At 35.6% G+C, this 25233-nt stretch overlaps 1 protein-coding gene across 2 annotated transcripts in view; it reads left to right on the top strand.

The window, feature by feature from the left end:
- Positions 1-658: 658 nt before the first annotated feature.
- Acss3 (acyl-CoA synthetase short chain family member 3) overlaps positions 659-25233 on the top strand; it is a 135172-nt gene continuing 110597 nt past the window's right edge. Inside the window, exons 1-2 of one of the 2 annotated variants that reach the window (XM_048358951.1) lie at positions 659-1352; positions 21783-21927. In XM_048358951.1, coding sequence (XP_048214908.1) covers positions 1042-1352; positions 21783-21927 — 456 coding nt within the window. In that variant the 5' untranslated portion in view covers positions 659-1041. The remainder of the gene's footprint in view (positions 1353-21782; positions 21928-25233) is intronic. The other variant, XM_048358946.1, reaches the window with a different exon arrangement.

Below are 25233 nucleotides of genomic sequence, written 5' to 3'. Positions count from 1 at the left end.
TCCTTTCTTCTTCGGATTGTTTTTATTTAGTTCATTCCTTTTGTTTCAAAACAGCTTTATGAAGGTGTTATTTACATATAACACAATTTACCCAGTTAACAACAGGATGTTGTTAGTTTGTTCAAACCTCTGTAGCTTCCACCACTGTCCATTTACAGAACTTTTCGATTGCCTCAGAAAGAAAAGACCACTGTCATGCTTTGTTTTTCACTTTCATCAGAAAAGAGGTTCCACAGAAATTCTAATGGGACAAAATAAAAAGGAAAAAATAAGGCAAGTCCTTTCTGCCTCTGCCTGCAAATATCTTGGGGAGGACTAAGAGCCAGGGACTGATTTCACCTCCCAGGGGGGTTACCTTCCCTGCCCTAGGGCCAGTCAATCATCCCTGGAAGCCCCGCCTTCCACTCCTACCACTCAGCGATCAGAAATCCTGGAGCATTCCTTTGTCCCGAGCAGATTGTTTGTTTTTGTTGATTTTTAGCAACAAGAGATTGAGTTGAAGTTTCAATAAACAAACAAATAAAACGAGTAATTCAAGGAATGTTTATTCCCGAATGTGCAGGGTTGCTGACTTCCACTGAAGCAAGAGGGGATTAAATAATTTAGACAGGGATACCGAGAGCTTTAGAGCGGGAAGCGCGTTGGGTGCCTCATTCTTGTCTTTGGCCAACTTCTGTGACTGAATCGGAACGACTTTCTGCAGCCGGAGGGGGAGTTTCCTGGTGAAGCCACTGAGCTGGGAATGTCTGTGCGAGTTGACTTTTATCAAGGCCTTGCAACTGGATTCCAGCACAAAGAGCTAGGACGCGCGCTCGCCCCCAAGGGCCCATTGGAGCCTGTTTGCTGGGGTGGCTCCAGGTCGGTTTTTCCTAGCAACTCTAGTGAGACTTCCAAACTTCTAGGCTTCTGACTTACCTCAGAATTTGTCCCCGCCTCTCGATTGCTCCCCTTAGGCCCTTGGTTACCAGGGTTCCAGTCATTGCCTTAGGGCGTCCTTGGAACCCGGTCTGCAGTGAGAGTGGGGAGGGGGCACCGGGAGCGATGAAGCCGTCCTGGCTACAGTGTCGCAAAGTCACTGGCGTGGGGACACTCGGGGGACCCTTGCCCGCAACCCCTTCATCCCGGGGAGCTGGAGCGGCCCTCAGGGCTTTAGTGGCCTCGGGCCCACGGGGCAATCTCGGGGGGCGCAGCGGCCGGGCGCTGTCGTCGGGCGGCGGCTGCGAGTACAGGACCCACTTCGCAGCCTCGGTGGCCGACCCAGAGAAGTTCTGGGGAAAAGCTGCTGAGCAGATCAGCTGGTACAAGCCCTGGACCAAAACACTGGAGAACAGATACCCACCTTCCACCAGTTGGTGAGTGACTTGGCCAGTTACCCCGACTCCTAACTTTTTGGAATCCAGCAGCTGGGAATCCGGAATCTGGATGTGTTCAGAGCTTTCTTTTTGGGGGGCAATTTCACTATCCTAACTGTGCGGCCTTCTCTTCTTGAGGTATTTGATGTCCTAAGGTGATCCACATAAACCAGAGATTTGCAGATCCGTTTTCAAACAAACCTGACATTACTTGGGTGACAAAGTGTGTGTTTGGCCCTGGGGATGTAAAGAGACAGTTTGGTCCACTAGGAGAGACATAAACAAAGCCAGGCTTCAGGTACAAAATTAGGAACGCATCACCAGTGATGCCTTCTATAAAATCCTGAGTAGTGTTTGGAAGGACAAAGTCTTCTCAAAGTTCTCAAGGGTCTAATTAATTAGGAAAGCCCAAGAGGTGGAAAACAGCTTGAAGTGGGACAGACACTGTGATTACACATAATTGTGTTGGCTGGGATAATGGAAGAAGGGGCTAGCCACTCAGGGGCTCATGTGGAGAAGAGATTTCCAAGTTTAGCCAAGTAGCCAGGAGGGTAGTTCCAGAGGCCTGCTGTGTTTCTGAAGCTGAAACAGAATAATCAGAGAACACAGACTCAAGTCAGAGAGCCTACTAAGGAAGAATAAAGTTTTCTTGAGAGGCAGGTAAAAGTGGTTTACAGGCGTTATTTTTATATTACAATGAATAGGCCATACTTTAGAATAGAGGCCACACTTGCTAAACTAGTGAGTTGGAGACATTCAGTCCATGAGAAACTCCTCACTGTGACTTCTGTCTCCCCTTATGTTTGTGGGGGGAAAGGTTACAGGTTTCCCTTGAGAAAAAAAGCACCTTGCCTTTCCATTTCAAGTTTTTCCCCAATAGTGTTCCATTTGTATGTACCCAGTGAGCCAGGCACTGTGGATAGAAGGGTGAAACTGGCTACTTCTTTCTGGGAGCCATGAAAATAAACACCGTGTACTCAAGATTTGGATGACTTGGTTTGAGTTCTATTTCTCATAGTTAATGACTGTGTTCATGGTCAAATTGTTACTACTTTCTCCAAATCAGATGATTTGTATAACAATAATTAACTGCAGAAAGAAAGGATTAAGACCAGATTTTTTCTGTTACAGGCTATATGTGATAAAGGCAGAAAAACAATCTTTGTATTTTCCCATCACAGTCATTTTAAGAGCAGGACACCATTCTAATATTCAAAGCCCTAGTTCAAAGTTTATATGCCAGGAATAATTATGATGCTTGTTTTATGTGCCCATCTTTATAATAAGCCCACTGTTTGGAGATTACCATTGAGAAAGCACTGAGACTGTAAGGTGGAAAGCAATTGAAGGCCAAACTTAAGGCAGTGACAAGAGCAGTGGTGGAAAAAGGAGGGTCATTCCAGAAGGATAATGGGGGTCAGGAGAGAGCAGAGAAAGGAGGAGTCCATGTGTTTAGCAAATGGACACTTAAGATCCAAAGATTTGCTTTCTTATAATTTCATTTTTTCCTTTTAAAACTCTAGTTTCATGCATAAAATATTGTCTTTATTTTCAAAAAGGTCTTTTAAGAAATTCAGTGCATTGTAGACCATGGACACTTGTTAATGTTCTATCTGAATTATTCATCTTTGTACTCTTGGAATCAGGCACTCTCACCTGTTTCTTAGCAGCCCAGAAGATCAAAGTGAATGATCAAACTTGGAGTCTGAATTTATTTTAGCAGTGTGATTCAGTCTTGCCCAGGACTATGCTTGACAGATTAGAGTTGGGGAGGGAAGCAAGATAGGAAGATCCCAGTCACCAATTTCACTCCATGAATGGTTCCTGTTTGAATCCATTACTGTTTTGGATATTGAATATCCTATATTGCTAATTGGTTAGTTATTTTCTACGCAAGGACAGAACAGGGTGAATAACCTCCCCACATGGCCTCTGTGTGCATTTTCCTAAGATATTGGGGCAAATCTATGATAGGATTTTAAAGATGATATTAAAAAAGCATAATCCATCGTTTGATACATTACTACTCCATGAGTTTGAGAAATGATAAATTGTCATAAACATGATCTGATGTGAAGGATCTTTGTTTATTTTCTTTGAAGCTGGTATCTGAGGGGGGGATGCCATTGAAATATGTAAGCCAAATAAGGAGGGGTTGCTACAGATAATTGTTATCATATAGCTGGAGCAGGTTCCCATAGGGTACAGGCACTAATGCCCTTTGGCTTTTTAGAGACAAGCCTCCTTCATTATAAGGTTGTCTCCATTTTATTGAAGTAAACTTCTCAGAGACTTAGCCAAAGCCAGGACATATAAATACATTGCAGGTTAGCTTTCACAATGGAATATCCTACCCAATATTTTACACGTGTAGTAGAAGGAATACAGAATAAAAATCTTTAAGGGTGATATATGGTAGAGACTTTCTGTTGTAGGAAATGACTCTGTAAAACACATTTACAGTATTCTACTGTCTTAAAATTTTTAATGTCTCATCCCAATTGCAATAAACTTGTGGAGAAACACTCACCACACTGAAAAAAATAAGGTGACACCTGGCTTTGGGATACTAAGTCTCTATCAGTGGGATGTTAGTGGAGAAACTACAATTAAATGCTAGACAATGAGAAGTCTGGGTGATTTCTTTAATTCTGGAACAACTCAGTGGATATTTGTGGTTATTTTTCACCTGATGAATTAGATATTCTGCTGCCTATTCTGAAATTGAAATTCCTTCCAGTCCCTGAAGAATTAGGCAATTTGCTTTTCCATTGTGTGGTGGCTGACTCTAATAAACAATTTATCCCTTTCTACAGAAGCATTTCAATCCAAATTTATTTTTATTTAAACAGTGTTAAGCAGTAGGATTCTCAAAAATTTTTATTTAGAACTAAATATGTATTAATGAGGACTATATACTAAAAGGAAAAATGAAATGAAGATTATTAGAAAATTATTTACATGTAGATAACATTTCTATGGTAGAAAGTGTAGTATTTTTCAAATGTGCAAGTTCTCAGTTTTTATTAGCTTTGAGACTACAGTTGTTTAATATTTTAATGTCTTAAAGTGACTACTAAGTATTAAAGGATGCCAGTTATCAATTTATCATGCTTAAAACTTGGCTACTCAGGAGGCTAAGATCTGAGGATCATGGTTTGAAACCAGCCCAGGAAAATCTGTAAGACTCTTATCTCTATGTAGCAAAAACCTATAGGCCTGGCCAGAGTGAGCTCAAGCCCTAGTAATAGATACCCCCCAAAGAGAAAATAAGAGAAAAAGAGATGGGAAAGGAGAAGGAAAGAGAGAGGAAGAAGGGGAAGAGAGAATAACAACATACTATGCATTACCCTGTGGAGAGAAGCGCAAGAAAAAATACAGAGATTGTGCCACAGAAATATAGAAAGGATAACATAAGTATAGAAAGGATGGGCAGAATATTTGAGTATCATGGCGTACAAGAGAGAGAAGAGATTATAACAGTCAAAGTCAATAGTGATAAAGGATACTAGAAGTGCATTATTGAAGACTGAAAAACTATGGCTTTATATGGTGTGTGTGTGTGTGTGTGTGTGTGTGCATGTGTGTGTGTGCATGCTAGTATCAGGGCTTGAACTCAGGTCTGCATATTCTCAGTAGATTGTCCTGGTCATGGCCAGCGCTCACCACAACTTTAGCCAGACATTCTGACCGTTAATTGGTTATGGATTCTTGTAAAGTTTTCTTTTCAGGTTGGCTTTGAACCACATTTCTCCTCAAGGTACTAGCTCCTGAGTACCTAAAACAATTAGCATGATCTAGTGGTGGTTTTTAAGAAGATGATATCAATGGGAAGATGAAGGCTAAATCTATAATAATCTATTACAGAATGGAGTTGGGGTATGGAAAAAATAACCCAAAACATTTTGTAGATTAATTTAACAGTGGCAGGAAGGCGAGACAGGAGAACAGCATGTGGCACTATCTGGGTCAAATAAAATATATAGAGTATTGCATATCTATCATTTATATTCTTCCCTTTTAGCAGAAAACCACTTTTAAAGGTGTAATAAATAATCTGAAAAATAGTAATTTTGCTTATTTTGAAACCAACTGATTGCTTCATAGGACATTTTGTTCTTCCAAGTTAAATGTTTTTGTGTCTTGCTTTATTGCTTTCTTTTGTTACTAGTTCATGGAAGAAACAGGATGGAAACATCTAAAAAATGGAAGAAAGAGCTACCCTGTGTATCTAATGCTCGCATTCCACCCTGTAAATGATTCTAGTGAGCTAGAGATCTAATCACTTGGTTGTGAGTCTGGCAGATGGAAACACTTGAAAATGGATGAGATAATTTTTATTCAGTGATCTCTGAGCCATGAACTGTACTAGAGGCTTTCTCGTGAATTGTCCTTATTATGCCTTTTGCCAAGGCTGTAGGGTTAGTATTACTATGTCCTTTTACATCTGGGAGGATGGAAGTCAGTCTACATATGAACCCCAGAGTTAGCAGAGGGCAGGGCTGGGTTAGCAGTAATGACTCCAATGGTCCTGTCTCTGAGCCCAGAATGTTTTCCTACAGATACCTACACAACTGTTCTAGTAGCCTAATGCCAAACCTTGAATCATTTAAAGTAGCCTTGGGATTGAGAAATTGTTCTAAATTAAAGAAGACTAGAGATAGGTGCAATACCTAATTCACAGTTGGATTTTTCATGCTGTAATTAACATTTTGGAGACAATTAAAGAACCTAAGTTTGTTGAGGAATATATATATATATACATATATGTGTATATATATATATATATATCATGTGTCAATGTTAATTTCTTGAATTTGATAGTTGTAATGTGGCTCTCCAAAGAAATGTCCTTATTTGTAGCAATTACAAAATCGAGAGACACAGGATAGAAAAAGACAAACTACAAAAGCAATACTTACAAACTGTTTGGTGAAAATGAACTGAACAACTGAACAACGCATGAGGGGGAGGGAGAAGGAAAAGAGGGAGGGGGGAGGGGGAATGAGGGACGAGGTAACAAACAGTACAAGAAATGTATATCCAATGCCTAATGTATGAAACTGTAACCTCTCTGTAATTCAGTTTGAATATATACATGATATATATATGTATATACATACATACATACATACATACATATATATATATATATATACCTAAATTATACTAGGGTCATTGGGTATCATGCCATTGAGTAGTTCACAGGGGAAAAATTTATTTTGTGCTTTTAACTTTTCACTGAGTTTGCTTCACAAAGAAGGAAAGAAAATATGGTTTGGATTTTGTGTAACAAGAAAGTGGTTTAATACCTCCACTTAACTTTGGTTGTTTATCAAAAAAATGCTGTTACCTGATGGTGTTCTATGAATCTTGTATTTTTATCCTTTAATTAAGCATAATTGAATTTATTCTCATATTTATTGTTTTTTTATTTTCCTCTTAAAATGAATACAGGACACATGTATTTATCACAAGCAGGGTGTTCTGAAGATTGATAAATGACTAAACGTAATTAATATAGACAGTACTTTATATATTAGGTATTTTTGTGTGGTGAAAACTTCAATTTATTCTCTTAGCATTTTTCAAGAAAACAGTGTATTGAGGTGCTTTTCAAAATTTATATTTAACTTCACTTTGAGGCAAGGATTTTATCTAAATATGAAACATTCATCTCCTTTGAAAAACTCTTAAATGACATCAGTTTATTTATGGCATTAGACACAGTATAAGAATATTTAAATTTTACAATGATAAATTTTTATAAATACAAAATATTTTAAGAAGATAATGAGGTCAGCATGAGAAATCACCTAATAGAAATAATGTCCCTCAAAATAGCCTCATGAAGAAAGACTTATTCTAAAAGATGGACCTTATTTTGTATTCTGAAGGTCAGCAGCTCGGTGCTGTGCCGTATCTAATTTTCTCAGCCTGTCATGCTGCTGAAACTTAAGGACAGAACAGACTGAACTACAGGAATGCTGCAATTACATAAGCAAGGATGGATTGCCGGTAAATGGCACAATCAATGAACAAAAGAAATTCAATCAGCTGTGACCTATCAACTACCAGGTGTTGGGAGAAAATCCAAACTCTTAGCACCTCCTACAAGGTGGCTTACTGTTTCTTTGTGCTATATTTTGTTGGTTGAGAAAAATAGTACTGTGGTTGAAGATATTTGCTTCTATTAAAAATATTTCCACTTTCATAAGCAACTCTGTAAAGGAGATTCTTGCTTTTCCTTTTGCTGTGACATTTGTAAGAGCATATGTAGGAGGCTAATGAATCTTTGCAATAATATATGAGTGTCATATAAGCTCTCTAAATCACAGTTATAAGAAGTATATGAACTGTAGAATTCAGATTTAAAGTATGTTGATGGAGAACTTGCTTTATTAAAGGTATTAATCTGTGCTGGAGGTGTTGTTCAAGTGGCTTAGCAGGCTGCAGGCACCGTGTTGAAACTCATTAATTGTGTTTGCTTTTTCTTGTACTATGGCAGAATGAGGTAAAGAAAAATGTATTAGAAAGGAGAAATTATTACTTTTACCTAGAAAAACTAAATCTGAAGAATTTTAAGCTTGAAAGCGTCCAGTAGAAATACTAAGAATTATTCGAATGCTAAGTTAAAAAAAGAGATAGGATTTAATTATTTGACTTTTAGTTAAATACACAATATACCGATTTAAAATATTAACTACCCAAGATAGAATCAGAAAGTAACCTAAATAAGTCTGTAGGTCATTGACTTGACTTATAAGTTAAATCTGGAGATAAGGAATAACTTCTTTATAGGATTGATGGTGGAATAACATTTTCAAATTATAGTAGTTTCAGATGTTTCTTCTAAGTGGATACATGAATGAAGGAAGAGAAATTTGGGAAGATTTTTTAAAATGGAGAATATTCTCTATTGTAGAACTGATTGACAGAAATATTTTTTAAAAATTTAATAAGACAAATGATAACATTTTTAATTCATTGAGGGGACAGAAAAATCACTATTATTGGGCATTAGCTAACTCTGCTAATGAATTTATAGGCACTTAAAAGTAAGTCTACTGTTTGTTTAATCTCACTTTGTCTTCTTTCCATACACTTTCATCTTCATAGACTTTCATTGCTTCCCAAAGTGAGAGTAAAATACTGTTTTAACCTCTGGATGTGCCTTTCCTCTCAGAATACTCCAAATCAAGTTTGCCACTGTTACCAGATAGGAAGCAATCTCTTTCCATTCTTCCCTACTATCTACTGCAGAACCCATAAGAGGATTTCATTTGCTTACATAAATATGGGTCTATGAATACCTTTAGCTAATTACATAAGAAAAGTTTTGTCACTTTAGTATGAAGCATTTGATTGCTTCTATCCTGTCTCCTGTCTCATCTACTTTGGACATTGTAGAAGTGCATATAGAACAGTAGTAGTTTCGATTACTGAGAAAAAAAATGCAGAGATGATTGTGCTTTTGGAATCCTAGCTTGACTCACACTGGAATACTGTGAATGAGAAATAGCCTTTAATTTCACAAGGTAGAGATTTTGCCATTGTTATTGTAGTATAATCTGGCTAGATTAGATCTTTATTTGAAGAGGAAAATAATAATTTTGTAAGAATTTTAGTACAGCTAACCATCCTAATGTAGTCAAATAGTGTCAGGGATAATTTTAAAAGTAGTTTTATTGTATGCATGTATAAGACAGGGATAATACTATGTGCTATAATTTACTTAATAGTTTCAACAGTCTCATGAAGGTCAGTTTTATTTCCTCACATGGGGGTAGAAATGGAAGTCCTTGTGTAAATTTTACAAAAATGATACATAAATTGGAAGTCTGAAACTTAGACCTAGACAGCATGAACTTAGCATCCATACTTCTAAGTACATTCTACTGCTTCGATAATGATAGTTCCTGTTAACTTTAGGAGTTCTTTCTTTTCTTACTACTTTCCACTAGAATTGTTGAAAGTAGTTTGCTTCAAAAAATAGTGTCATAAAAAAGCTGAAAATTCTGGACCTGCAGATTCTTATATTTATATTAGCTATGGAAAATATGCACATTCGAGAAATAACTCTTTGTATTTTATTGTTCACAACATGTCTAAACATTGGGAGAGGATAGTTTTCAATTAGTTGACAACTATTTCCTGAACAGTAGTAGAAAGAAATATTAATCTCCCTCTGACAAATTTTCTGCTACATTTCTGGTTTAAGGAAAATCTATAATAGCCATATTATTCATCACATGGTTTGATGTTATTTTTTAAGAACTTGATCAGTGATAGCCTATTTAATTCATATAATTATGACTATTTGAAATTGTTTCCTACAACCTCTCCTTAAAAGACTAGGATCAGTTGTATGTTTGCAATTATTAAAGTTGTTAATTTGATTCAAATTTAAGTGCACTTATTTCTCACATTTCTTCTTCTATTATTGTTTATTGTATTCCTAGCTTTATTACACGCAAGTAAGAGGCAGATTTGCAACCAAGCAGATTTTGATAGTGCATGTGAACTGGGGAGATGAATTTCTCAGGAATCTAATTTCATTTAGTACTTAGTTCTAATAAAAATCTGTGTCTCCCCTTCCGTTTCTTTCTTTCTCTTTCTTCCTCTTTCTCTCTTTCACTGTCTCACCCACTTAGCAAGTATCCTCCCTCTGTCTTTAAATCCAGGTCAAGGGTGAGTTTTAATCTCTTTTCTCTGTGTAGAACTATAGATGTTGTCAAATTTTGGGGAACAAAGGATTTAAAATTTTTAAATATTTCCTTTGAGTGTTTTGAAAATAAGACATGAACTATTTGGAAAATCTGTAGTAGATTAAAAAAACACATGTAAAAAATCTTCATGTAATGCCTGGTTTATGACTGAATGATTTGTTTTTTTTTAAGGTGAAATATTATCTCTCAATTATAAAAACAATAATAATACTACACAATGAGCAGCAGCAACAGCAAGGGTATTAATTGCTGAACATTGCTGGAATAAGGCCTACTGCTAAGCATTCTCTCTGAATCTCCCCCCATTTCAGTGCTAACATACACTTCTTTTCTTGACTTTATTTCCTTCTGATGTCTCTAAGGATTTTAACTAAAAGGTTTTAAAGGTTTTTGTTTTTTTTTACATTCTTCTACAAAGTACATCAAAATGTACCACAGATCAACATTATGGTAGAAGGGAAAAAGTGCTCACATCTTCATGTCTCTAGTGTGCATTCATTGTCCAAGCTCATGCTTCACATTGGTGCTTTTCTTTTTTTTTTTTTTTTTTGGCCAGTCCTGGGCCTTGGACTCAGGGCCTGAGCACTGTCCCTGGCTTCTTCCTGCTCAAGGCTAGCACTCTGCCACTTGAGCCACAGCACCGCTTCTGGCCATTTTCTGTATATGTGGTGCTGGGGAATCGAACCTAGGGCCTCGTGTATCCGAGGCAGGCACTCTTGCCACTAGGCTATATCCCCAGCCCCGGTGCTTTTCTTTTACTAGTAGTTTAACCAATCACCACCAGGCAATAAAAGAGCAGATATCTGGTCTAAATCACATTTGTTATCTTAGCAGTACAAGGCCTTGTTAACTAATCTTAAAATAACCCCATAGGCCTATGAACATCTTTATCTATCTCATAAATCTAGGCTCCTATACATACGAAAATCTGCTATTACATGCGTCATTCAACCAACTGGAGGTTCAAATTATCTCTGAATCCTCTATCAAGACATCTAAGAGGTTGGAAGTCATCCTGTTGTCTTTGGAAGAGTTCTGTGGTCTTCATGAGTCTAATCTTTATTTTGAGGCTATTGGCTACTTTTAGCAGTGATTTCCCGATTGATTTCTCTTCAGTTGCAGTAGAGGTTATTTTATAAGCAACATTGCTTTCTGTTTGTCAAGAAGAAAATGTTCTTCCTTTAAGTAGGGAAACAACTCTGTGTGATACAGACTCCGGGTTTATCTGAGTATACACTGGAAAATAATCTTTCAACACACATTGGAGTACAAGAATTTTAAATTTTAGAGCTGGATCCGTATCATGCATGCCATGTCTTCAGATTGTTATTGTGTGTGTGTGAACACATTAAATATTGTGTTAATATTGACAATGATCACATAATGTAACAAAGCAAACATTAATTTCCCTTAGTGCCCATTTTCTATTGCCACAAATTATACTACTCAGGTTACTTGTAGCAAAACATAACATTACTCTACCTAATATTTCAAAGCTGTTTGAACCATAATTTGTAATTATAGAATTATCAGATCCAATATGATTTTATTATTGTACATTTTGCTTATAATAGGACTGATTTTAAATTACTAATAAAATAACTTTAATAAGAAATATTTTACCTATTAAAACTAATGATCTCAAGTGTCATATTTGCTAAAAATATAGCTCTCTTTAATGCAATAATGCAATAAAATGCAATAATGCAATAAGGCAAAAATGCAATAAAATGAACATTAGCATACTTCTTTAGCTTCTTAAAAACATATTCCTGAGAATATAGGGATGTTTATGTCATTTAATGGTCATTTAGCATGTACATAGCTGATGTAGAGCAAAGCATTCCTGGAGGAATCTGGAATATATTACATCTTCATTGTGCTTTGTTTTCACTTCATTTAATCCCACCTTATTCACATAAAAGTGTGCATATATATATATACACACATATATATGTACATATGTGGGTGTGTTTGATTAAGTTGTATTTATAAGTGAAGTTTTCTTGATTGTAGGATACATTTATTCATTAATGCATTTATCCATCTGTCCAGTTAAGTCAGGAAATATCTATTTAAAGTCTTGCTGAATTAGAATTCATACAGAATACCAGTTTGAAAAAAAATGACATATCAAGGAAAAAGGTGTTATTTTTTTCTAAATTAAAATTGCAGGGCTAGAAATGTGGCTTAGTGATAGAGTCCTTGCCTAACATGTATGAATTTCTGGGTAAAATTCCTCATTATCACCTAAACAGAAAAAGCCAGAAGTAGTGCTGTGGCTTAAGTGGTAGAGTGATAGCATTGAGCAAAAAGCAGCTCAGGGACAGTGCCCAGGCCCTGAATTCAAGCCCAAGGACTGGCAAAAATAAAGAAAGAAATTAAATTGAAGTATACTGTATCTCCTAGGGTTTTGTTTTTGTTGTTGTTTGTTTTTTTTTGTTGTTGATTATGGGACTTCAACTATGGATCTGGGCCTGGGTGCTATCCCTGATCTCTTCAGCTCAAGGCTAGCGCTCTATCCCTTGAGCCACAGAGCCACTTCCAAAATTGTAGTATATTGAATTAAATATAAAAAGTACACAGATTCAATTCTGGTAAACACTAGCCCTTCTCCAACAATTAGTCTTTTTGCAGATGAAAAAAATCAGCTAATTTTAATATTCTCATGCTGTAGACCGTATCATTTTCAGGTGGAGGTGTTAACAAGTAAGAAGCAAAAGAATAAAGAAAATGGCAATTTAAAAAAAATTAAAGAAAATAACAGGTATGGATAGCACCAGCTAGAAAATGAGCTATTGTATAATTAAGTGAGTTCTCTTTAAGTTTCAAGTTATAAACATGTTAATAAAAAGTGTTTCATCCATGACTGTGACATATAGACAGTGAGAAAATTAATGAAGATGTAGTTTTTAATATTGTTTTCTGAAGTCTCTGAGGATAAAGCAAGGGGAAAAAGTATAATACAAATTTCATCACATTCATTCAGTATTTTGTTATATTTATTGGTTAGTTGAGTCAGATTTATTTTTGGAAAATATGTTATGTATGTATTTCTGTATAAATCTATCTGTGAGAATTGAAGGTGGGAAATTGTTTGGAAAAATTATTTGGTTTTATTAAAAAGAGAAGCTGTATGTTTTAATAATTAGGTTTGGATTAATTTCTACTGGCACTTCTTTATTGAGATATAATACTGATTGAAATTTAGATTCACGCCATCTTTATGCCACTATGATAGTAATGCTACTTTAAATTGTAAGTAGATAAACTCCAAATAAAAAAGAAGAAAAATCACTTGTGTGTTAATATATTAATATAATTCCAGCATATATTTTTGTACATTTTATGCAACTCCTTTTGGACTTGTTTATCTTTTCATTGTGAAATAATTTTGAGTGCACAAGAAGTTTCAAAAATAGTTCAGAGAGATCATTTTTACCAGCATCTAAATTCTCCTAAAATTACCATTTTCGGGATAATAGTATATTATCAAAATCCAACGTAATATTGGGTTATATAATTAACTCAGTCATGTTTACTCATTTTTGTATGCATGAGTTTCCTATATATATGCTGTTTCATTTAAAATACAGACTCTATTTGTCATTCTATTTTATTCTCTAGGCTTCTTTTCTTCTTATGAAAACTGGAATTACATTTTTCATATTATTTGATTACTCAAACTTCCATGTGCAATAACATTTTATTCCAAGATTTAAAAAATATACAGAATTTTAATATTGAATGATTACAATCACATATACTGGTATTCAAATGGATTTTTATTTTTTCTTATATCAGGAAGATACATTTGCTACTTAGACATCCCAAAGACTTCTTCCTCTGTCTCTTTCTCTCTTTTTTTCCTCTCTTTCTCTTGTTCCCTCCCTCCCCCTCCCTCCTTGCTTCTTTCCTTCCTTTCTTTTTTCTTTCTTTCTTCCTTCCTTTTTTTCCTTCTTTTTTTCCCCAGTCCTAGGCTTGAACTCAGGGCCTGGGTACTGCTCCTGAGCCTTTGTGTCACAGCTAGTACTCTACTACTTAAGTCACACCTCCACTTCTAGATTTTTGTGGTTAATTGAAGAAAAGAATCTCATGGACTTTTCTGCCTGGGCTGGTTGAACTAGTATCATCAGATCTCAGTCTCCTGAGTAGCTACAAATATAGACATGAGCTGGGCCAAAAAATATATTAATTTTATTCTCCAAAAAGTAATAAACATTATGAATGAGTTCCTCCAATAAATTTCCCTTGAAAATATTTAAATTTAGATAAAATAACTCAGAAGATGCTTCAACACTGAACTTTGTAAAGTTGTAATATTCTGCAATATTTGCCTGGGTCTTTTATTTATTTTATACTTTATGGCCATAAGTGATGCACCTTGTGTAAATGCTTTGTAGAAACAATTGCAGAATAATTTATAAAGCTCAATGGAGAGAAAACGTTCTTAGGCATTTGAAAATGATTGATGATATTTTGCTCCTTCTTGTAATAAAAGCTCGTTTTCAGCATCTCTATGTGGCCATCTCTAGATAGTGAGCACAATGAGTTTAATGATTATGATGTTTGCTTTCTGGGATCCCCAGGTATAGAAAAGGTTCCATCAGGACATTTCAGTGTGTCATTCAACATGAATTATAACCTCACAGAGTAAGAATTGGGTAGGTAACATAAGGGGGCGGTGTTCGAAAGTAAGAAACTGCACAATGCAAAGTTCTCTATTCTCTTCTCATTTCTTCTTAAATCAAATATGTTATCATGTAGTAAATCGGGTTCCTCCTCCCAGGAAGTTGCTGCTGTTGTTTCCTTTTCCTTCTCCTCCTTTATTTGTTACTTTCTTCCATTGTTGTTATCATCAGGATTAAATGTTCATAGGCAAGTTCTGTTTCTCCTAGTAGGTATCCAGAGCTGCCCCTCCTTTTGCCCTCCCCTGGTTTGCTGAATAATTTTAAGATTATGCCCACAGTACCTGCCTGGAGTCCTTGGGGCCATTCTAATTTGAGGTCTGGTTTTCTAGAATTCCCAATTTAGTACCATAAGAACTCTGCTTGACTTAGTTTTGAGTTGTTTGTCTAGGGAACTGTGTTCTTGAGTAATCTTGATAAGGTTGGCTGATAAAGTTTGTTTGTGTTTAAAAATTATTTAGTGATTATTTTGTGTTACATTTGATTTCGTACTCAAATAATATAAGTTGAAATCTACATATAATATATATTATACTGTACAAATTATATTATATTGCATAAAATATATGTAAATTTCAAATTATATTATTTTATTATGCAATCAAATATAATACAAAATTACCACTAATCATATATAATATAGTACATTGTATATTATATAAAGTATTTGTAATAGATGTTATGTAATTACATATTACATAATATAATAAATGTTGTAATTTGAAATCTCAATGTGTTTTAAACCTTTTTCTTTTGACCTTTCCTATTATTTATCTCTAATCTTTCCTTTTCACCCTCTTAAACTACATTTTACATCTTTCCTCCGGGAGTTTTCTGTTTTTCCCCTCCATTGTCTCTCAAATACAAATAAAAACAGAAATGATGCCCTCAACTTGGTGCTTGAATTTATAGTCAGGCATGATTCAACACCAGTGAATCTTTAAGATCATCCATTCATGCCTTTTCTCTTCATTGACAGTGGATTCAGTTCAGATAGCAAGTATTGATTTCCTGAAAACCTTTTTTCTATTCTTTTTTTTTTTTTTCCTTTTGGCTGCATTTCTTACCATTGGCAATTCACTCAGTTTTAATCCCAGATGATCTGGCAGACGGCAGGGTTCTCCTCTCATGTTGACAAGGGGTCAGCCTTCAATCAGAGCTGCTGTGATGGATGTATTCTGGGTGTACAAACTTAGGTACATTGTATCTGTGGGGATGTGGAGTCCTTCTCTTCTCATTATGTTTCTCTGCTAAAACAATTGTCTGAATTACTGAGAGATGTACTTTCCAAATATTTCCACAAAAAACAATATCCTCAATGGTTAAATTAACATAAGGTTATTACTCAGCTCCAAGTAAGCAATTACCCAATTTGGAGAGTTTCCTGGAACAGTCAAATTGATACTGCCCAAAGCCAAGTATCTGCAATTTAGATGAGATGTCACTATGTGAATAAAGCAACGTGATGCCCTCTTAAAAAGGCTTTAAAACCTTCTCTGTTTGCTCTGTTGGTGTACAATAGTAGTCTTTTGAACTGGTCTTATTTTCCCCTGAGCTTTGACCTTTACCTCATGCGACTTTCTTTCTGATCTGTGTTAATGTGTTAGAAGAGTACAACTCTTCTCATTCAGTCACACTTGCAGTCTTGTACTTAAAAACAATAGTTGAGCATTCACTGTGTTTCATTAATGCATTATCATGTGGTTTGAAGCTAATATTCTACAAACAAGACTCAAATAAGCAGATACTTAAAATTGGAAAAATGTTTTCCTGGTAATCAGAAAGCCCTGTGACTTTCATAATTCTGGGAAAGTTATTTGACTCCTAAGCTTTATTTTCTATCTGTAAATTAAGATAACATTGTACCCAAGAGGTATGGTTCAGTTACTTAATATGCATAAGTAATATTTTATAAATATATGTAATTTGTATGTCTATAGCAATTGTACAAAATACTTATAAATATATTTTGTAATATTTATAAAAATAATTATATGTATGAAACAAAAGCTCAGAGCCTGTTACATTATGGATGAACCCAATTATGGGTGCCTTCTCTACTTTAAAACTCTACAGACTCTAGTTCCAGGCCTATCATAGAATCCACCTATCATAGACCTTTCTTCTATTTCTAATTTTATTGTATTTATTTATTTATTCTTTCTGCCAGTACTTAAGCTAGAACTCAGGACCTGAGTGCTGTACTTTAGGTTTTTTACTCATGGCTGATGCTCTACCACTTGAACTACACCTTTACTTCCTTATTTTGGGTGGTTAATTAGAGCTGAGTCTTCTGTACTTTTCTGCCCTGACTTGCTTTGACCACCCCCACCCCCCATTTCTGAGACTTTAGCATGACTTTCTATGCTAGTCAATAGTCCTAAGGGGTATCATTTCCTTGTTTATATCTCAAGTCTTCCAATCCTCTGCTTTTGTAGAGGATCTCTCTGAAATCCATTTCTCAGCAGGCAATTTCCCTGCTGCAAACACTTTCTTGGCTTTCTTTTTCTTAACAGGGCACTCTGGTGAGAATGGCCAAGAGACATATGAAAAAGTGCTCTACATCATTGACCATAAAAGAAATGCAAATCAAAACAAGACTGAGATTCTACCACATCCCAGTAAGAATATCCTCTGTTAAGAAAACTAACAATAATAAATGTTGGAGGGGATGTGGCCACAAGGGAACCCTACTTCATTGTTGGTGGGAATGTAAACTGGTTCAGCCACTCTGGCAAGCAGTTTGTAGATTCCTCAGAAGGCTAAACATAGAGCTCCCCTATGACCCAGCAGTCCCACTCTTGGGCATCTACTCAAAAGACCACAAACAAGAACACCCTAAAGCCACCAGCACAGCAATGTTCATCGCAGCACAGTTTGTCATTGCTAAAATATGGAACCAACCCAGATGCCCCTCAGTAGATGAATGGATCAGGAAAATGTGGTACATATACACATTGGAATTTTATGCCTCTATCAGAAAGAATGACATTGTCCCATTTGTAAGGAAATGGAAGGACTTGGAAAAAATTATACTAAGTGAAGTGAAGAAGACCCAAAGAAACTCTATGGTCTTCCTCATAGGGAATAATAAGCACAGGTTTAGGCAAGTCACAGCAGAGGATCACAAGAGCCAAATAGCTATACCCTTATGAACAGATAAGATGATGCTAAGTGAAATGAACTCCATGTTATGGAAATGAATGTTATATCACTGTTGAATTACTTTCAACATGCCATGTAAAACTATAGCTTCTTTTCTTGATAATCCTCTTGTATTCCCTTCCTGTGGTTGTACCCACACGATCACCGTATCTCATCTGAGCACACTGAATACTGTATATACTAATATTAGAACTAGGGAAGTGAAAGGGAATATCAAAATCGAGAGACAAAGGAAAAAAGACAAAAGACTCCAAAAGCACTACTTGCAAAACCATTTGGTGTAAACCAACTGAACAACTCATGGGGGGAGAGGAAAAAGGGAAGGGGGGAGGGGGAAATGAGGGAGGAGGTAACAAACAGTACAAGAAATGCACCCAAGTCCTAACATATGAAACTGTAACCTTTCTGTACATCACTTGAACTTTGCTCCATTTATATTGTCTCATTCACTGTGCTATTAAAAAAAGTTCTCCAATTGATTTAGAGCCCCTTTTCCTCACTTTTCTTCATTTCACCCTGCTCTTTTAGTAAAAGCCAAGTGAAAAATTTGTACATGCTAAAGAGAAGCCATATCATACCATTGCTTTGTATGCTGCAACTTCCCAGACATCAATCTCTTCTCCAGTTTATTTCTTCATCCTGTACACCTCCATCCACTGCAATGTGACTCCTTATCTATTTATAATACTCTTCTGAAGATCATTAAAATCTATCTGTGATTTTTCTCTACCACTATCATCTTATTATCTTTTTGTTTTTCTTTTTCTTTATTAATACATATCATTTCTTTCTGTTCTGCTGGTAGCAAGTAAACACATGTGGTTATTTAAATTAAATAAATTAATTAAAATGAAATAAAACCTAAATAACAGTTCTTCAGACATATTAATGTGTCACATGTGGCTACTGAAAACTAAAGGTATGGCTAGTGTAATTACTAACCTAAATTTTTAATTTTAATATTTTAAAGTTAATAAGGTGCACATGACTAATGGATTCCAATTTTATTTATTCATTAATAATTATTTATTTATCTGTTTACTTAGCCTTAAGTAATTGTATAAGGGATTTCAATTCAACATGTCAGTTTGTGAGTACAATTCAGGTTGATCAATGTCACCTCTTTTTCTATTCTCCTTCACCTCTCCTGTCACTACCATACTGAACAGCAGAGACACAACACATTTCCATCACTACTGACATTTCTGTTGGACAATGCTTATCTCCAGAAGGAATTCAGAAAGCTTTCTGTTCAAGGACTAGATTGAATAGCTTGGGCCCCATAAATTCCATGGTAATCAGTCATTTCTGCTGTTGTAAGAGCAAAGACAGCCACTGAAAATTTGACAACAATGGAAACTTGTTGTATTCTAAACACATTTTATTTGAGCAAGGATGCAGATTTGGCATGTAGGTTGTGCTTTGCTGGCCTTTGTTATAAAACCCTTGGTGTCTGCTCTTTCTATTGTCTTTCTGTTTGCCTCTGTTTTATATTCTTAGTCTTAAATATTTCTGAAATTGCTCCTCCTTTTCTTCGTTACCACTGTAACATTCTATTTTTCTGGAAAAAATACAAACACTCTACTAGTGAAAACTAAGCCTTAACAACTAATATAAATAATGTTTCTCCTCTTCCCAATAGCTTATTAAATTATGCTTTCATAAATGAATAGAATCATCTATTATAAGGTCATAGACCCTTTGATTGAACCACTTACTTGAAAGCCTCTTGTTCACATCGCGTTGGGGAGCAAATCTTTAACACTAGAGCTTTTTGGGACATAGAAGATGCAAACCTAGAGTATTATCCCATTAACTCACCAAAATAGAATTATGGTTGGGACGCAGTACTTGATTGGTTGACACCAATCATGATTCATTATTTTCCATGTGTAGACCTGTGCAAGTCACTTCACTTATCTACTTCAGTTTCTTCATTAGTTTATGAGGATGATTGATATTAGTATACTTAACTCACATTGGTCTTTTTGTGTGTGTGTGCTGAACCAGGGACTTGAACTCAGGGCCCAGGTGCAGTCTTCGGGCTTTTTTGCTCAAGGCTAAAACTCTAACACTTGAGCCATAGCTCTACTTTTGGCTTTTTGGTAGTTAATTGGAAATAAGAGTCTCACAGACTTTCCTGCCCAGGATGGTTTCAAAGCATGATTCTCACATCTTAGCCTCCTCCTAGTTTATGATTATAGTCAGTGAACCATCAGCACCCGGCTTCATATTGTTCTTATTAAAGTTAAATGAACTGATTTAAATTACATGGTCATAGCATTACCTGTACACAAAGTACATTGTTAAGTTTTATTTGTTCTAGTTGGCATAAATAGATTGGTGTGAACCATTTCAGTGTGATAGCCCTGGGCTTATTTCATATACAGGAAAAAAACCTTAAGGTCTTAATGATCTTAACATTAAGCTATACACAACTTAGAAGTATTAGAGAAATATTGGTGTTCTTTGAGTATTGCTTATAAAAGTAGCATTATCTAATTGTTAAGGGCATAGTTCTACCCAACTTGCTGCCTTGAGAAAATTTTGTCATCAATTCTCTTATATGTAAAATAGCTTTAAAAATAGTACCCCATAGAGGATATAGTTGTCTTTTATAAAAATGGGTTTTAACACCCAGAGTATTAGTCTAGAGCAAAGCTTCATTAAAATTTAAGCACTTTGGGTTTCCAGACAAGATAACGAATATCAACTTCTTATGCATCTCACTACATGCAGGGCACAGGTCAGGACATCTCACAACAAGCACACATGAGAATACCAGAAGAAAGAAGTGGAGATGTGAGGGATGATATGGAAATGGAGTTCTCTTTGTGTTCTTTGGTATGTTATACATTCTACACTGGTTTCAGAGAAATGACAATTAGAAACCCTACTGGCATTGACCATCTAAAGCCCACAACAAAATCTTCTGTTCCTGGCATAAAAAGAAAAATAAATTAAAAAAAGAAAAGATCTTGTAGGACAGAAAACTTTTAGATATAATCATCATAGTCCAGTCAATACCACAGAAAATACATCAACATATTCCCATACTTTCCAGTAAAAACCTGTTGAAAAGTCCAGATTTCTACCGGTGCCATGCTACCAAGATGACAAAATCATCATTTCCCCTCATGTTATCAGGTAAGGTTGCATGGGAAGATGAAATTTTGCTCAAAGTTAAGAGGTCACAAGGAGAGCAGAACTGAGGGCCCTTCCCCTTCTCATCCTGAAATTTCACCACAACCAATCAGGCAGGAGATGCTTCTCAGTCACAGGGTGTCAGGATAGCCTAGTGGTGAACTGTTGCTTAGATTTGAGGGTGGTAGTAATCGTGTATCTCCCCTACAGCAGAGTGCTTAAAGAGGCCTGCCAGAACAGAGGATTTAAAACCCACAAAGATCTTTGGAAGAATTGAATATCTCAGTAAGTTTGTCTAGTTGCAGAAGATAAAAGGACTTTGGTCATATGCTTCTCATTTCTTTTTTCATGATCCTTAATGCTTCTTCTCTACTCTTATATATGATTCATTTCATCTATGTAAAATAGATGACTTTCAGACTGTATGCTCCAGTTTCATCTTAAGCAATAAACCCCACAAGTTGTCACTTTGAAGTGTGAAGTGTATTTTTTTTCTTGTCTACATAATAATAAATACATATTTAGCAAAATAAAAGTGTGTACTCCCGGTCATCTTAAGTATGTCCATTATAGCCATCATTTGTTGGAACAGAATGCATTAGAAAACACTGTAAGCAAGTTCTGCCAAACTAGAGACAAAGCAGCTGAGTTAATAATATATTCTGGAAGAAGTCATTTGCCTTTACTTTCTGATTCCTTTTCAGGTTTGTGGAAGGAATGCTTAACATTTGTTACAATGCTATTGATCGTCATATTGAAAATGGAAAAGGCGATAAGATTGCTATCATCTATGACAGTCCTGTTACAAATACAAAAGCAGAGATTACCTACAAGGAAGTCCTGGAGCAGGTAATAGCATAAATTTTCTATTTGTGTATTGGATGTTACATTGATTACTCAAATAGCACATGCTCTCGTTATCTAGTCTTTTTTTTATTGCAATGGCATATCAATGGTTTCATTTTTGATGCGGCCTGGAAACCAATACAGGGATATGAATTTATTTAGGCTCTCTTTAACCCTCTATATTTTACAATACTGACAGTTACTCATTTTACAAGAGGGGGCTGGAAAATCTCAAGAATATGTTTAGATGCTCTTCTATCCTTTTTGTTCTGCCCTCAGCATCATCAACATAATGAAAAGTGGCTACTTCTCATCCTTGCAATACTGAATCCGTTTCCTTACTGCCTTTCCAGATGACAGGATCTGCTCATGGTAGATTATTATCTAAAGTGATTCCAGAGGTTTCTTCCTAGGAGGATATTTTTCGATCTTATATAAAAAATCTTTACTAAAACTATTATCATTCAGAGAATCAGCCATAATAAGTTCTAACTCCTGTGATACATAAGCCACTTTAGTTTCACCACAGTTTGCCTTCCAAACTTGTTTCCAACTTTCTTGACCTTTCATTTTTACTACTTTTCCTTGTGTCTGTGTTTTTATTTTTCCTTTTTGCACTCCTGGCCCACTGCAGCTCTATGAAAAAGATACTCTTTTTTTTTCTTTGCATTTCTTCCTCATAAATGTAGTAATTTAGTTCTTAGGCTTAGACTTGTAATCCTAACTACTTACTATATAGAGAAATGAGAATCTTGCTTCAAAGACAGTCAAGGCAGAAAAGCCTTTTAGACTCCTATTTTCCATTAACTAGCCACCAGCAGTAGAATATAGCTCAAGTGTAAGTATGGCCAGTTGTAAGCCAAAAGATGTAACTCTTAGGAATAGCACACTATTGACAGATAAAATATAAAAATTTTCTTTCTTAATGCTAGGGAAGGAGTAAAGTTTCAGAAGTATTTATAATAAGAGTGTTTGTATATTGTAGGCAGTGGAAAACTCACTCCAAGTCTGTGGGGGCACTCCTTGGTATGTGTTTTCAGGGGAAATAAGTATGTGGGGCAAGGTACCTTATTCTCACCATTTGCATGAACATTGCAGAATTTAGTAGTGTACTGGAGCAGTATGTACTGGATGCGTGTAGATCTCCTCCTTTAGTTGTGATGACTAAATTTGTCTCTGGACATCATTAATATCTCCAGGTGATTTATTATTTATTATTTTAGGTTTCCCTTTTTAGCTTTTAGAAGCATTTTAGTCTTGATTCAAACCTTATACTTGTGATTTGCCTATATTGTGACAGTCTCATTTTATGAGTATGAAAACCTAAGATACTTGTAATTTTAATTGATGTACAGGATAGGAAGTTTATTATAAAACATTATATAATATTTATTGGTAGTAGCACATTAATTTTCATACATACCCAAGCTCAGTATCAGAGGAAAAGCTTTGAAGCAACCTAAAATAACATTGGTCACCACTCTCATTTTCTTTGCCTCTTTTTAAATTAATTTATGATGTAAGTACATTTTATAATCATACAGACCTAGCTTCCTCTGAAGCTCTCTGGTAGCTCATCTTATTTTCAAATACTGAGTCTGGACTTTGAGATTTTTTTGTAACATTTTTACTAGTTCACTGGTTTCAGTTTAGCCTAACATCAAAGCACTTACGAGGACAGTTTCTCCTACTGACAGCCTCTGATTCCCCTTGCTTTCTTCTCTAAAGTACTAAAGAGAGAACTATTAGGAAATAGAAGGAGCATGTGTGCTACTTTGATTACCTGTCCCAGGGTCTCTTTGGCCTTTATGTTATTAAGTAGGGAAGACAGAAAGATTTAATGGGTAATTTCACTGGGTACAAACAAATAGAGAACAGCCTTTTTACCACTACTTACTTAATCTCTCCTATTTCATTTCTAATGGGATTTTCTGGCTAGGTAAAACTTGATTAAGTTAGTTAGAATTTCTTATTTAATTAGGAAACTGACATCTTTTAGGCTAAGTTGCCGTAGTGACATGAATGATTGGAGAATTTTACACATGATTCAGAAACAGAGCACTTTGGAAGCTGCCAAGTTTTGTGAGGATGTGAATATTTTAAAGAATACTTTACAGGGATTTGAGCTCCCGTTAGGAGCCATGCTTCATTCAACAATTTTATTTTATATGTCAGATACTGACAGGAACAAAGAATAACAAGTAAATGAATACCTTCCTTCTTGTTGATAGCTAAGAAAACACATATATATGGGCAATTTCAATGTAATACAAGGGTGGTTCTGTAGGCATCCATAAGAAAGCACTTATGCTATTTTTCTTGACTATAACATAAACCTGTGGCAATTAACTTATAAACAGAAAGGGTCATTTTAGGTTACTCTTTGGAATTTCCAGTAAAGATCAAGTGGACCTACTTCTTTGGACATACGAGGTTGTGCCAGATGGCAATGGTGGGGAACATGCTGCTGAAGCATGCTGCTCATCTATCACCCAGGAGCAAAGTACAGAGGAACAAGGGCAAATTCCCACAATTCCCTTCGAAGGCAGCTCTAAATGACCAAAGGATCTCCCACTAGATCCTGTATCCTACAGGTTCTACCAGCTCTTCTCAGCATCACCCTGGGAACAAAGGCTTTGACATCTAGATTTTTGAGGGACACTAATTCAGACTATAGCAGCTTGTTTAGGAGGAAATAACATCAAAGAAGCATTCTGGAAGAACTGGGTGTCTAAACATAGAGCAAGTTATCTCCTTTCCCTTGAAATGTTTTCAGTTTTCCTTCAGATGTCCTACAAGTCATGTTGCTTAAATGTTATTTTGTCAATGAGATTTTTACATAGCCACATTAACTGCAAATGTTCTTGCCCATACCATGTCATATTTCCCTTCTGGGATTATTTTTCCAAATTTGGCATTTATTTATTATTACTATTTTTCATATTTTATTTACTTGTTTAGTGGTGTTTTCTTATCTCCTATGAATGTTCTACAAATACAGAGAATATTGTTTTGTATGTAAACAAAAATAGCACCAAATACATATTTATTGAATGATGAACAAATGAAAGACATTTTTAAATTTAATTTTTTAATGAGTAGCTTCATATATTGCAGAGACTTTTTAAGTTATGGAAATAGTAGAACTTGATTATCTTTCCAAGTAAAAATCTAACATTGGCTGGTGGAGAATTTTAACTTATTTACATTCACGGTGGAACTCCAAGATTAACATTTTCATCTTGGATTTTTTTCATACTTAACAGTCTGAAGATCTGCATTTCAGTAGATGTATGCATTTAGTGTGTC

The sequence above is a fragment of the Perognathus longimembris genome, chromosome 1 (genome assembly GCF_023159225.1).
Source record: "Perognathus longimembris pacificus isolate PPM17 chromosome 1, ASM2315922v1, whole genome shotgun sequence".
NCBI lineage: Eukaryota > Metazoa > Chordata > Mammalia > Rodentia > Heteromyidae > Perognathus > Perognathus longimembris.
Note: the sequence above shows the minus strand (reverse complement) of the source record. Positions and strands in the feature narration are given on the sequence as shown.